Below are 14,579 nucleotides of genomic sequence, written 5' to 3'. Positions count from 1 at the left end.
CAGCAGGAAATGAAGAACCTATATGTAAGAATAGTTGTCAACTGCCTAAATGAGGAGTAAAAAGAAGCTAAGAGGATTTGAGGGTTAACAAAGAATATGAACAGCCAGTTCATCATAGTAAGGGTGCGGAGGGGGAGGGAACTCCTTATAACTGGGCATCTTCATTTTTATTAAAATTATACTACTACTATTGCTGAACCTATAGAAGTTTCTTCTTAATAGTCTTCTTTTAAAAATAATCATCTTCTAAAAAATCCATATTGCAAAATGGTCTCTACTTAGGGTCGCCAGGTCCCACCTGGCTGCCGGAAGGGGGCTCCGGGGTCCAGTCTGGGATCTTCTGGTGCAGGCACTTTGCATGCGCACTGTGATGACATCACCTGGAAGTGACATCATCATGTCGCCAATGTTGAGAGGGTGATGCTCTAGTTTTTGGTCAAAACTTTATGGTCCGAGCTCAATTTCACCATAGAGTTTGCCCCAAAACTAGAGTGTCACCCCCCTGTCAGCAACATGAGGATGCCACTTCTAGGTGACATTATTATGTCACATTCTGGGGCATTTGCAGGCAGGATTTCCCCCTGCCGCCCAGTTGTCTGGCAGTGGAAAGGGGACCACAAAAGCAGAGGAACACCTACCTGGACCAGGGGGCTGGCAACCCTATCTCTACTATAGAATCAAGATGAGGGGTCCCAAAACCTTTTGAGCCTGAAGGCACATATGGAATTCTAACACAGCATGGTGGGCACCACCACAAAATGGCTTCTGCAGTAGGTGGTGCCAGCCAAAAAATGACTGCTGCCAGAGCTTCCCTTCAGTCTAGGGTTGCCAGGTCCCCCAGGTGGCAGGGGTTTGCCCGCTCAATGGACCCCTTCCAGGGCTCTTTTTGTAGAAAAAACCCAGCAGGAACTCATTAGCATAATAGGCTACACCCCTGACAGCACAGCTCATTAGCACATTAGGCCACACCCCCATGTTACCAGAAGTGTGGTCATCCAGCCACACCCACCTTTTGCTTCTTATTCTGTTTACCTTCTTTGTTGTCAAAACCCAGGGCTTTTTTGTAGCAGGAACTCCTTTCCATGTTAGGCCACACACCCCTAATGTAGCCAATCCTAATGAGTTTCTGCTGTTGGGTGTGGCCTGTTATGCTAATGAGTTCCTGCTGGGCGTGGCCAACTCGGGAGCCAGCCGGAACTCCGTTCCTGTGCGTTCCTGCCCAAAAATAGCCCTGCCCTTACCCACCGGCTCAGATATGGCCGCCAGGAGGAACCCCACCCCGAAAGTGTCAGGATCACCTGAAGGTGAAGTCATCACGCCAGGCACGTTGTGTGTGGGGGGGAACACTCTATCATTCAAGGAAAAACTCTATGTTTTTTCCCTTGAATGATAGTGGTCCCACCCCCAATGTGTCCGATGCAATGACGTCACTTCCGGGTGATGTCATCACAGTGCACGTGCTTCGTGTGCATGCCGAGGAAGTTCCAGGGAGAGGCTGGGACTCCTCTGCCAAAGCAAAGGTAAGACCTGGCAACCCAACTTCAGTCACACAATGAAGACCCTCATGCAGTGGTGTCAGCAGCTGCAAAAGCAATGTTTTACAATTCTACCACAACCAATCAAATCTCCAATGGCCTATCAGAAGCCTTACTGTACAAAAACCCCACCTACTTTATAAAAACACTTAGTAGGCCCCAGGAAAGGTGTTGGTGGGCAGCACATTGGGGACCTTGTTCTGGATACTGGGGCCTCCTGTTTTGAACCATTCATGACTTTAAACTTCTGTCTTCTGAAGAAGGAATGCAAATGTCTGGTTTATGCATCTTTACTTAGGCAGAAGTCCTACTGAAGACAATGAGGTTACTCTTGTTGCTAAACTTACTTATCGGGAAGGAAACCCCACATAACAAAATGCGAATGGGTTCGGCCTGTAAATCAGCTGACATCCCTTGGGTGTCACGAATGTAAGACCACAAACAGAATGTTCATGTCACCTCAGACCGCTGCAAATGCAACACCGTTTTCCAGTCAAGACTAGAGATGTGAAGGCCCGGAAAAAAACCAGAAAAATTCAGGGAAAAAAACATTTTTTTTCCAGTATTTTTCCTGAAGCCTTTTCTGTTTTCAAAAAAAATTGGAAACATTAAAAAAAGAAAGGAAAAGAAAAAAAAAATGATTATGGAACGTTTTATTTTAACATGATGAATAAAATATTTTAAGACAGGGTGTTCAAATATTTTCCAAATCATTTCTGTGCACTGAGGACAAGCAAGTCCGAGGTTACAAACTGAACTCTCCAATGCAAGAACAAGATGCATTTCTTCCTTTAGGAGGTGCTATTGTCAGAAGAAAAGAAAAAGGTTTCAGTTTTGTTTTTGCATGTGGGTGGGTATTCTGTTTGTAATAATTGTTTGGATAAACTATATTTTTAATATGCTAGTTGTGATAATTTCATACCAGGTAAAAATGTCCATAGTCATATTTTATGTTCCTAAAGTAACAGAATGACTTTCAATCTAGAAAAGACAAAATAAATGCTAATGTAGCACAACGTGTGAACAAACGTGAAAGCTGGTGCATTCAGATAAATAGCTAAACAACGGTTTAATTAAATTAAATGTGGTTAGTGTGCAGGCAAGGCAGGATATAAATTGAAATTAATAAATAATAATAATATAATAAATAATAATAATTTGCAAACTCCTGCCATTCTCATAACGATGGTTAGTTGTGTGTGTGTGTGTGTGTGTGTGTGTGTGTGTGTGTGTGTGTGTGTGTGTGTGTGTGAAGGGCTATCAAGTCACAGCCGACTTACGGCGACCCCAGAAAGGGGCTTTCAGGGCAAGGGAGAAGCAGAGGTGGTTTGCCATGGCCTTTCTCTGCAGAGATCTCTTCGCTCCCCAAACTCTACCCTTCCCAGGCTCTGCCCCCAAATCTCCTGGAATTTCCCAATGCAGAGACTGCAACCCTAGTTGGATCCTACTGACTTGTTCTGTTAACAGCAGCACCTTCCCCCGATATATGGAATCATGTCTAAATGTTGCCTCACAGTTAAAAAAAAAATCCCTGCATATTGAAAACCAACATATCAGGGAGAATGGTGCTAACTCAGAGATCCCCAATGTGGTTTCCATGGACACCATAAAGTGGTTTCCTGGTGCCCATAAAGTCTTTTTGCATACCCGGTGGGGCTTTTGCCCACCAAGGGTTCTGACTGGCCACAAGATTTGATTGGCTGTGCAGATCTTTAAAAAACGTTGCTTTGGCAGCAGCTGCCGCTACAGTACAAGGATCTTTCCTTTGGCAGCCATTTTATGACTGGCTCTCCCCACTGTGGCAGCCATTTTGTGGCAGCGTCCACCACACTGTGTCAGGATTTCAAAGGTGGCCGCAGGCTCAAAGAGACTACGGACCCCTGCTCTAAATTAACCTCTCCCTAATCGCTTGCTGTGTTCAGAGAGTGTGTTGGTTTCAGTGGGATCCTTCAACCACCGTATGAGTCCAGGAACATCTTCGCCCCATTATTCTCCCACCTTTATAGACTGCATTGTGCTAGACTATGACCCAGATTGTTGAGACCAGCCTGTAAGTCAACCGACAGACGGCAAGCTCAGTAAACACATTAATATTCATCTCTAAGTTCAAATAATTATTATTCACATCACACTGAATATTAGATGTTCCAAATTAAAAAAAAAATTAAAGGCTTTTTAGAACCTGCACAATTCAAATATTTCTAATTTGCATCTGAAAATTAAATCCCCCCCCCTTCTTATTAACAAAGGAGACAGCAAGCACTGCTGTTCAATATTCAGGAGACTCACAAAGTCTAATTTTCAAGCCATGATAAACAGCCTGTGAAAATTGGCTAGAAGTTGCCATGCAAGTACAGCATCATGGGTGAGACATTTTTTTTAAAAAAAAACCCACAAGTTTATGCTCTACTAATTTCTGTCTTCAAATTTCTTCAGAAGAGAAGTAATTCAATGAAAGGATTTCCAGATTTTCATCAAATAAAATCTGTATTTGGCTACTGCAGGATCCGGAAAGGCACTGTGTTATAGTCAGTTCTATGCAAGTTCTAAATGCTCATTTGCTTTTGAGGACCATTTCTAAAGCCTGAAGAGCAAGAGCTGTTTATAGCATATATCCTATGCCACAATACTATGGGGATATTATAGACACACCTGGCTTCCAAGGAAGTCATCTGTGCTCCTTGTAGAAATGGGAAGCAGGGAGGGTAGATAATGGCCCCCGACTCAGGGCCCCCTGTAGCCAGGGGTCATTTGGGGGGGGACGCGGGGGGACGCCATCCCCCCAGGTGAGGTGCGGGAGGGCGGGGCCTGGAGCTCCCTGCTGGTGCCCGCTGGAGGTCGCCGCCGGCTTTGGGGAGGACACACTTCCGGTGATGTCAGGGTGTGTGGCATATGCTAATGAGTTATGCTAATGAGTCCCCCTAGCTCTTTTTCTACGAAATGACCCCTGCCCGTAGCTATCATTGTCTATTGCAGGCACCATTCCCATTAAGCCTGTATCTTCTCCCAAGAGAGGCTAGCGGCTCTAGGATTGTCAAGTCTGTCAGACCAGTCAGCAGGGGATGGGGGTGAACTTACCGGGAGTGGTGAGGGAAGAAGCTGGAAACAAACACAGACCGATTCCCCACAAGCAGCTGTGCCGCCCTTACTCTTCTGTTTGCCCAGCTTGCATTGGTCAATTTCACACTATTTGCTGTGCAGCTGCATTTCGACCCGCAGCTCCCCCCAATTTCCCCTGCGTCTTCTCGATCCCTGTTTTTTGAGATTGAGAAGACGTGGGGGGAATGGGGGGGAGCTGTGGGTCAAAATGCGGCCGCGCAGTGTGAAATTGACCAATGCAAGCGGGGTAAACAGAAGAGCGTGGGTGGCACAGCTGCTTGTGGGAAATGGGCCACAATGTGCCTATGTCATCCGGAAGTGACATAAGCATGTCGGGGATTATGCTCTGGTTTGTGGGCAAAATGTCTATGATGGAATTAACTTCTACCATAGAGTTTTGCCCAAAAAACAGAGCATCATCCCCCACACGTCACCAATATGCCTATGTCACTTCCGGGTGACAAAGGCGTCTCACATTTATTTCCAGCTTCTTGCTTTTTTGGGGGGGGTAATGGGGGGGCAGAGAGGAGTGGCCAAAACCGAGGGACCCCCGCCCCTGCTGGGGGGTGGGGTTTGGCATCCCTAAGTAGTCGCCAGGACCGGCTCAAGGATTTTGGGTGTCCTTGGTAGCCCAGGTTAGCCTGATCTCATCCGATCTTAGAAGCTAAGCAGGATAGGTCCTGTTAGAATTTGGATGGGAGATGACCAAGGAAGACCAGGTTGCTATGCAGAGGCAGGCAATGGCAAACCACTTCTGAACATTTCTTGCATTGAAAAGTCTATTGGGTCATTATAAGTCAGCCTCAACTTGACAGCAAAACAAAACAAAAGGGTAGGGCACCCAAGCCACACCCACCCCACCCACTGCACCTTGGGCAGATGGGAAGATGGCACCCATCATCTCATCCCTGCCTGCCCTGCTTGGTCACAGCTGGGCAGCCAGGCTGGTTGGATCTTAGGTTATTGTCTCGGGATGCCGCCGATGGCTATCCCTGGCTGTTCCCATGTTATAGCCATCTGAAGAGCTGAGAATGCAGTTCTGTATTCTGTTTTATCCTCTGTCTTATTGTTTGCAAGGCAAAAAAGAGAGTGAGGTCAGGGATTGTTAAGATGGAGCTTCTAAAACCTCCAACAGGGTCTATGGCTTGAAAAGGGCCTGCCTCCTACCTCTCTTCCCAAAGCAGGCTCATGTAGAAGAATACATACAGGGACTCCTGAAAAGGTGAACATATGGCCGCAGATGTGGAATCCTCATAAGGAAAAATCACTCCTCCGAGAACTAAAGTGGCCGGCCCTTATGTGGACGCAAAATGCAGCAATGCCAGGCCAGCCAGAGACCAGTCCCATAAAACCTAGGCCTGTTTCCACGGAGGGGGAAAACTGGCATTAGACCAAGATGGGTAGCCATGTTAGTCTGTCTGTAGCAGTAGACAAGAGCAAGAGAGTTCAGTTGCACCTTAAAGACGAACAACATTTGTGGCAGGGTATGAGCAGTGACTAGGGTTGCCAGCCTCCAGGTTGGGCCTGGAGATCTCCCACTTTTACAACTGATGTCCAGCTGACAGAGATAGGGTTGCCAGGTCCCCCCCGGGGGGGGGGCGGGGAAAACCCCTCTTGCTCTTTGCTACTGGTGGCAGACCTGTAGTGCTTCAGACAGCAGGCGCTCACAAGGGGATGCTCTTCCATTTAGACACAAATCCCCTCACACAGAAAACCTAGGCTCTAACCCCTCTCCTTGAGATGTTGGCTGTTGGTGTGCAGGGAATATACATACATACACACACATACATTTTTGTGTGTGTACATATATATGTGTGTGTGTGTGTGTGTGTTTGCAAGGAAGACCATTCAAGCCTGTGAGGCACTTCACCCGCAATCGGAAGCAGTGTTGTCCAGAGAGAGGTCTGTTTACTACCTCAGCTAGAATTAGTCTCTCAAGTCACTCTTAATGACTTCCAAAATTTTGAAAATGGACAGAGGGAATATAGAGTGAAAACATCTACAGTTGCCTCTTTTTTTTTAATTAATTTTTATAAACAAATTAAAAAACACAGAAGTAAACAAATTTGAGCAGCAAGATATAACATTATGGATATAAGGTAAGTATGAGCATATGCATACATATTGGTGACAAGGTATTATAGTTCAATTATAAAGCATTAACTTGTATTTCGCTTCAGAGATGTTTTCCCAATCAAATTTATTTATGTTAATTTTATCCAGAATGGGATACCATATATTTAATGGGTTATAAAATTCCACTTCATGTTGGTGCGTTGTGTCATGTATAGAGAAGTTGCCTCTTTTTTTGAGTTTCTGAAGCAAAGACTGAATTCTACAAACAGAGGAAACAAAAACCTGACACAGAATAATATACACATTAGAAAAAAATTATGCCCATTTGCTTAAACTGCATCAGAAGAAAACTTATCTTGTCAAGACACTTCGGATAAGATGAAGTGAAATTAGGTTAGCAGTGAAGTGTGTTGTGATTTTCAGAGGTTGTCAGGCATCCGGCATTGACCTAGACAGTCCAGTATGTTCACTGACTGTCCATGAAAAATATCTCAACCTAGGGCTGCCAAGTCCCCCCGGGGGGCGGGGAAACCCCCGCCCCAGAGGCCCGTTCCCCAGCGGCGGCAGATTGGGCCCCGGGGGGGAACCCCACCCCTGCATGAGCGTCACCAGGAAGTGACGTTATGACGCCGGGCATGCTGGGGGCGGGGCCACGACCATTCAAGGGGAAACTCTATGGTTTCCCCTCAGATGGTCGTAGCCCCGCCCCCAGCGTGCCCGGCGTCATAACGTCACTTCCTGGTGACGTGCGTGCGGTGCATGCGCGCGCTCCGGGATCCACCCGGGAGTCCCCCGCTGCGGAGGTAAGTTACACTTAACAACCCTATCTCAACCCTCCCCTATCTCAACCCCCCCCTCCTCCAGAATTTAAACGTTCAGTGGGGTTTTTTTGTTGTTGTTCATTTGTTTTGGTGATGAGGGGTGGGTGGTGACCAGTGTTCCCTCTACGCTGAGTTAGTGTGAGCTAGCTCACAGGTTTTTGGCTTTTGCCTCACACATTTTTGCCTTCGCTCAGGAAGGGGGGCTCCGGAGCAAACTAATTCATGCAGCAGCCAAATCGCTCACTCACCACTTTCATGCCAGTAGCTGACAAAGTAGAATTTTTGCTCACAAGACTCCACAGCTTAGAGGGAGCATTGGTGGTGATGGGGCTCTCTTGGGGGCCTGACCAGAAGGGAGGACAGCCGGGCAAGGAGAACTGCCATGACGCCAACAGAGAGGCTGGGTCTGCTCCGGCTGCCCTTGCCATCAGAAGATGGCCGCAGGCCAGGGGAAGGAGGCTGGCAGGGGAAAGAGGCACCAGGGCGGAAGCTCATGCTCAGCACCACCACCTCCAAGCTCAAATGGCTTGTGCTTTGTGCTTGGCTTCAGCATTCCTTGATGCCTGCGAAGCACTGTGTCTGGTTGTTGAAACCATCTGGCAACCCTATTCCTAGAAAGAGGTCAAAAGAGAGCCTTTTGATAGGTGCTGAAGAAGGACTGGACACTGGAAATATGAATATGGATCAGGGCTGTTTTTGGGTAGGAACGCACAGGAACAGAGTTCTGGCTGGCTCCCGAGTTGGCCACGTCCAGCAGGAACTCATTAGCATAATAGGCCACACCCAACAGCAGAAACTCATTATGATTGGCTACATTAGGGGTGTGTGGCCTAACGTGCAAAGGAGTTCCTGCTATTAAAAAGCCCTGGGTTTTGACAACAAACAAGGTAAACAGAATAACAAGCAAAAGGTGGGTGTGGCTGGATAACCACACTTCTGGTAATATGGGGGTGTGGCCTAATGTGCCAATGAGCTGTGCTATCAGAGGTGTGGCCTAATATGCCAATGAGTTTCTGCTGTTGGGTGTGGCCTATTATGCTAATGAGTTCCTGCTGGGCCTTTTCTACAAAAAGAGCCCTGAATATGGTAGCCAACATGGAGAGTCTGGTTCAAACCCCCACGTAGATGTAATGCTCACAGGATCACCTTGGTCCAGTTACTCTTTTATCATCCAGGGTTGCCAAGTCACCCCTGGCCACCGGTGGGGAACGGGGGAGTGGTTAGGGTTGCTAGATCCAGCTTGGGAAACTTCTGGAGATTTGGGGGTGGTGCCTGGGGAGGACAGGGGCCTCAGCGGGGTACAATGCCACTGAGTCCACCCTCCAAATCATCCATTTTCTCCAGGGGGACTGATCGCAGTAGTCTGGAGAGGAGCAGCAGTTCCGAGGGATCCCCAGGTCCCACTTGGAGGCTGGCATCCCTAACTGGAAGACCTCACCCTTGCAGGACCCATGGCTATTTTTGGGCAGGAAGAATGCACAGGAACGGAGTTCCGGCTGGCTCCTGAGTTGGTCACGCCCAGCAGGAACTCATTAGCATAATAGGCCACACCCAACAGCAGAAACTCATTAGGATTGGCTACCATTAGGGATGTGTGGCCTAACATGCAAAAAGCGCTGGGTTTTGACAACAAACAAGGTAAACAGAATAACAAGCAAAAGGTGGGTGTGGCTGGATAACAACACTTCTGGTAACATGAGGGTCCGGCCTAATGTGCTAATGAGCTGTGCTGTCGGGGTGTGGCCTAATAGGCTAATGAGTTTCTGCTGTTGGGTGTGGCCTATTATGCTAATGAGTTCCTGCTGGGCTTTTTCTACAAAAAGTGCCCTGGCAGGACCCCAGTGCTGTCTCCATCCGGGGTCCTATGGCAGCTGTCAGACACTCCAGGGAGAAAATATGTATGTGGTCCTCAGTTTCTTGTAGGAAAGTTTGGTTACAGATCTAATCAATAAAAAGAAGAAGAAGAAGAAGAAGAGGAAGAGGAAGAGGAAGAAGACAATGACATTGGATTTATACCCCACTCTTCACTACCCGAAGGAGTCTCAGAGCGGCTTACAATCTCCTTTCCCTTCCCCTCCCCACAACAGACACCCTGTGAGATCGGTGGGGCTGAGAGAGCTCTTTCGAGGACTGCTTTTTCCAGAATAGCTCTGAGAGAACTGTGACTGGCCCAAGGTCATGCCAGCAGCTGCAGGTAGAGGAGCGGGGAATCAAACCCGTTTCTTCCAGATTAGAGTCCAAGCTCCTAACCACTACACCAAACTGGTGTAGAACCAGGGATCCTACTCTTCACAACAAAAATTTATGCTTCTCCATTCCACATGTCTTCTCATTTTTGACAGCTGGGGAACGTGATTGAGATTACCTACTTTAAAAGCAAAACAAAACAACTGCAGCTAACAGAATACCAGTACCTTGAAATGAGCTTTCCCCTCTTTTGTAATATCATGTAACACTCAGTCCTACATAACTATTAAAACTCCCAAACAGCTACTGAGTATTCACTAACACAGTAGCTCATTATTGGTCATAAATGTTACTTGCCAATCCCCCTCCATTTATTGCTAAAGGCTTAATTTGAATCCTTTTAGAGGCATTGTGAAGTTATGCCTTCACTTGTTAATAGATTCAAGTGTTTTAATTCATTCTGGTTGGTGGTTTTTTGTTTTGTTTTTAAGTCCTCTCAGGTTGCCAGTACCAAAGTATTCTTATAACCAGAGTACACTGTAGTGTGCAGTATTTGGTATGTTCCTGCAGGGCTTTTTTTGTAAAAAAAAGTCCAGCAGGAACTCATTAGTCTTCTGCGCCTTCAAAAAAATGAACAATTTTCATTTTAATAAGGCAAGAATCCACTTAATCTTATGTTGCCAACGATCCTTGAACATGTTCTAAGGCACACACTCAGTTCGGGCCATGTCCTTTGGACGTAACCTCATTGTTGACCTGTGTGATTCCAGCATACACTATAGGGCAGTGGTCTTTGACCATTCCAGACCAGAGGAGCCACTGAGCTGCAACCATGAGTCAGGAAGTATGCAGCATCAGGGTCACATGACAGGAAGAGGAGGTGTTAGATTCACTGCCTCGCTGGTGGAAAGGGAGGGCTTTGTACTACAAGCTCATGCAAAGCACTGGATGGACTACTGGTAGGGTAGCGGTGTGGCTTGGCAAGAGGAAGAGATATGATCCACCTTTAATTTTTTTGAATCTCCACAGGAATGGCAGACCATACATGACGTAAATAAATAAGGCAAGGAAGAGTTTTGCTGGGAGGGGGGGACTGTCTCTGAACTTATCTGTGCTGAGAAGTAGTGGCGGATCCTTCCCCCAACAGCAAAATATTGGCATCTCTTTAGGAGATCATGACTCCGCACCTGGAGCTCAGAAGTCCACTTAAGGTTGCTAGGCTCAACCTGGCAACCAGTGGGAAACTGGAATGGGGGGGGGCATCAGTTTCAGTATGATGACAATTCCAGGAAAATCTGGACATGATGTCATGCCTTTCTATGAACTGAGGAAAATCCTATGATTCTACCATAAAGTTTCTGGTGATTCCTAGAGAAACATGACATCACTTCCAGGTTTTCCTGGAAGTGATGTCATGCCATTGCTGACATTATTTAAAAAAAAAAATCTTTATCCTGCTGGTTATTGGACTGTCAGTGGGCAATCTTAAAAATAATGCAATTAAAACAATCCAACACAGAAAATGCACACAGAAAACAAAGTCAGAGAAAGCCGTAGAAGGAGCCAACAGATAGAAACATGAAAGCTTCTGAAACAAAAGCAGATAAAACACAGCTGTCAGGATCAGAAAACAGTAAGATCACCTGAAATCAATAACCAGGTCAAAAGAGGGGACATTTAAAAAAAAAAAAACACACACACACACACACAATAGGAGCATTTTTTAAAAGAAATGTGTGCTAAAACAGGAGCCTGGTATCTGAAAGCACACATGGGCTGATTTCGCACTAGAGCTGCTTCGATGTTGCGCCGCAGTTTGCCCCGATACTATTGGTCAGTTTCACACCCGAAGCTGCAGGGCTGCATTTTGACTCGCGGCTTCGCCCGATTTCCCCCGAAGTTTCGTGATCCTGTTTTTTGAGGATCACAAAACTGCGGAGGAAATCGGGCGAAGCCGTGGATCAAATGCAGCCCCGCGGCTTCGGGTGTGAAATTTACCGATAGTATCAGGGCAAACGGCGGCGCAACATCGAGGCAGCTCTAGTGGGAAATCAGCCATGGTATCACCTAGGCCAAGACGGAATGCCTCAAAGCCGTAACAGAAAAGGTTTGTTTATTTATTAAATTTATATATCGTCCTCCCCCTAATTTGGGGCTCAGAGTGGTTAACAACAAACTATAAATACAATTATAATAAATACTACAGATCTATATAAATAGATAAAATTTTAGACAGTAAAACGACAATAATTGTATGAAAAGATGTGAAAAACAGCAAGACACTGTCCCTATAAGACACATCTGAAAGTATGCATTGCAGTGACCATTTTGGACTGTTGTGAGGACATGTTTTGGACCAGTTCTGTACATTCTTGGAAATGCAGCCCACAGAAAGTACATTTTTTAAATTATTATTTGTTTGAGGAATTTGCTCTCTCAACCTGGCTCACGGTATATAACGATAAAAAGGCGATGGAAAGTGTTGTCAAGTCACAGCCAACTTAATGTGACCCTGTAGGGTTCTCATGGCAAGAGACAAACAGAGGTTATTCACCATTGCCTGCCTCTGAGTAACAACCCTGGGCTTCCTTGGAGGACTCCCAACCAAATACTGACCAGGGCTGGCTCAGCTTAGCTTTCATGATATATGATCAGGCTAGCCTTGACCATCCACCCCAAGGCAAAGCAATAAAATACCAACAAGTAAATAACAAGACAGGGCCATAAAACAAACCAAGCCAATAAGAAACAGTAAAAACAAGACAAGCCCATAAATACAATAAAAACTAGTAAGAACAAAACATTGCAGTGGTCCTGCCTGGATGTTTTCTAGGGCTGCCAGGTCACCCTGATCACTGGTGGTGGGTTTTTTTGCCAGCTCCAGGTTGGGAAACCTCTGGATATTTGGGGGTGGAGCCTGGGGAGGACAGGGACCTTAGTGGGATACAACGCCACAGACTCCACCCTGCAAAGCATCCATTTTCTCCAGGAGAACAGATCTCTGTAGTCTGGAGATGAGTTGTAATTCTGGCAGATCCCCAGATCCCCCTGAAGGCTGGCATCCCTATCAGACCATGTGACTAAATCACATCTTTCAAGGACCACAGCTGGTGTACCAGATAAAGCAGGTTAAAAGTGCTAAAGAGACTTGTGCTCCCATTTGCAATTCCAGACCTAGCAGAACCCCAAAACTCATCTTTAAAGGGGAATAAAAAACCTACCGTAGACAGACTGACGATTCAAATTCTGTCTGGCCTTATTATAAACAAACAGTATTTCCAGGGCTTTTTTGGTAGAAAAAGCCCAGCAGGAACTCATTAGCATAATAGGTCACACCCAACAGCAGAAACTCATTAGCGTATTAGGCCACACCCCTGACAGCACAGCTTATTGGCATATTAGGCCACACCCCATGTTACCAGAAGTGTGCTCATCCAGCCACACCCACCTTTCCCTTCTTATTCTGTTTACCGTGTTTGTTGTCCAAACCCAGGGCTTTTTTGTAGCAGGAACTCCTTTGCATGTTAGGCCACACACCCCTAATGTAGCCAATCGTAATGAGTTTCTGCTGTTGGGTGTGGCCTATTATGCTAATGAGTTCCTGCTGGGCGTGGCCAACTCAGGAGCCAGCCGAAACTCCGTTCCTGTGCGTTCCTGCCCAAAAATAGCCCTGAGTATTTCCATTATATCTGGACAGAGCTTAAGTTTATTAGCCCACATCAACCCTATCACCCCTACCAGGGAACGAACCTTCTCATCCGAGAAACTTCCATCCCAAAGTTCTCCAGAACTTGTTTTGAAAGGCATTCTTGCTCAACATAAGCGCCCGAGAGGACACAATGGAGGTCCCATAAGAATCCATAAGGCTCCGTTGTTCTTACAAAACATACATGCTGTTCATAATGGGCCACAACAATTTTGATACGGGAACCTCTTAAGTACTTGCAACTATATGCACCAGACATCCAACATATGCTTATCCTGGAGAGCACAGTAGCCAGAATTGTTTGTACAATATAATTTGGTATGCATGCATCTCTAAACACCAAAACCTTAGCAAACTGGGGAGGAAAAAAAAAACTTGCTTTGAGAATCAGGAGGTGTCGATTTGGCAGCTGAGCAAGGAAAGAGCTTCATAAGCCTCTCTTTAATGCTGTGTTTGGTACTGTTCTGGGCGTAGAGGAAACCTAGAAGATACATTGATTAGGGCTGTTAAACCTCTGAAGAATAAACTTGCATGCGGCACACCAAACATTTGCATACTAGAATGTAGCACAGCAAACAGCCAGGCAGATGTTCTCAGCCAAGAAAAAAATATATACACCCCCCCCACACACACACAAGGACAACAAAATCACGTTTAATTCCATATACAGCAGGCTTTTTGTCCAAATCCTCAAAGCACAACAAATAAGGAAATGCAAACGCCAGCATTAATTTCTCTCTGTAAATGAGAGCCAGATGTCTGGGTGATTTTTTCCCCCTTCAAAATTAAGTGACAAAATATTGACTGACACCTCTGAAATTGCGTTAATTGCCTGGTGATTCAAATATAAAATGAAAATCCGCTTTGTTGTCCCTTGCAATGTTTTAAGAGCCACTGCTGAGTTTACATCAAACAATTCACACGTGTCATTCATTCAGGAAACTGATAAAGCAGCTGGTACTTTTGTGGGGGGGGGGTTTCCTTGATACACGGTTATCCCTCAGTTTTTCTCTGTCATTTCAAGATAAATCATGACAATCCTTGATGCGTTTTCACATACAGACTAAAGGAAAGTGTCATTTGGCTGTTTAGCTCAAGGATCCCCAACCTTTTTGAGCCTGAGGACACATTTGGAATTCTGACAGGGCATGATGG

General features: G+C 46.0%; 1 protein-coding gene across 4 annotated transcripts in view; it reads right to left on the bottom strand.

Moving 5' to 3' along the window:
• The window catches only part of KCNIP4 (Kv channel interacting protein 4), a 181,116-nt gene that overhangs the window by 69,282 nt on the left and 97,255 nt on the right, over positions 1-14,579 (bottom strand). For 3 of the 4 annotated variants that reach the window (XM_015426101.1, XM_015426103.1, XM_015426104.1), the window contains one exon: positions 13,804-13,905. The exons of the other annotated variant lie outside the window; for it this stretch is intronic. In XM_015426101.1, coding sequence (XP_015281587.1) covers positions 13,804-13,905 — 102 coding nt within the window. The remainder of the gene's footprint in view (positions 1-13,803; positions 13,906-14,579) is intronic. 4 annotated transcript variants of the gene reach the window in all.

Source organism: Gekko japonicus, unplaced genomic scaffold (genome assembly GCF_001447785.1).
Source record: "Gekko japonicus isolate JY-2015 unplaced genomic scaffold, Gekko_japonicus_V1.1 scaffold120, whole genome shotgun sequence".
NCBI lineage: Eukaryota > Metazoa > Chordata > Lepidosauria > Squamata > Gekkonidae > Gekko > Gekko japonicus.
Note: the sequence above shows the minus strand (reverse complement) of the source record. Positions and strands in the feature narration are given on the sequence as shown.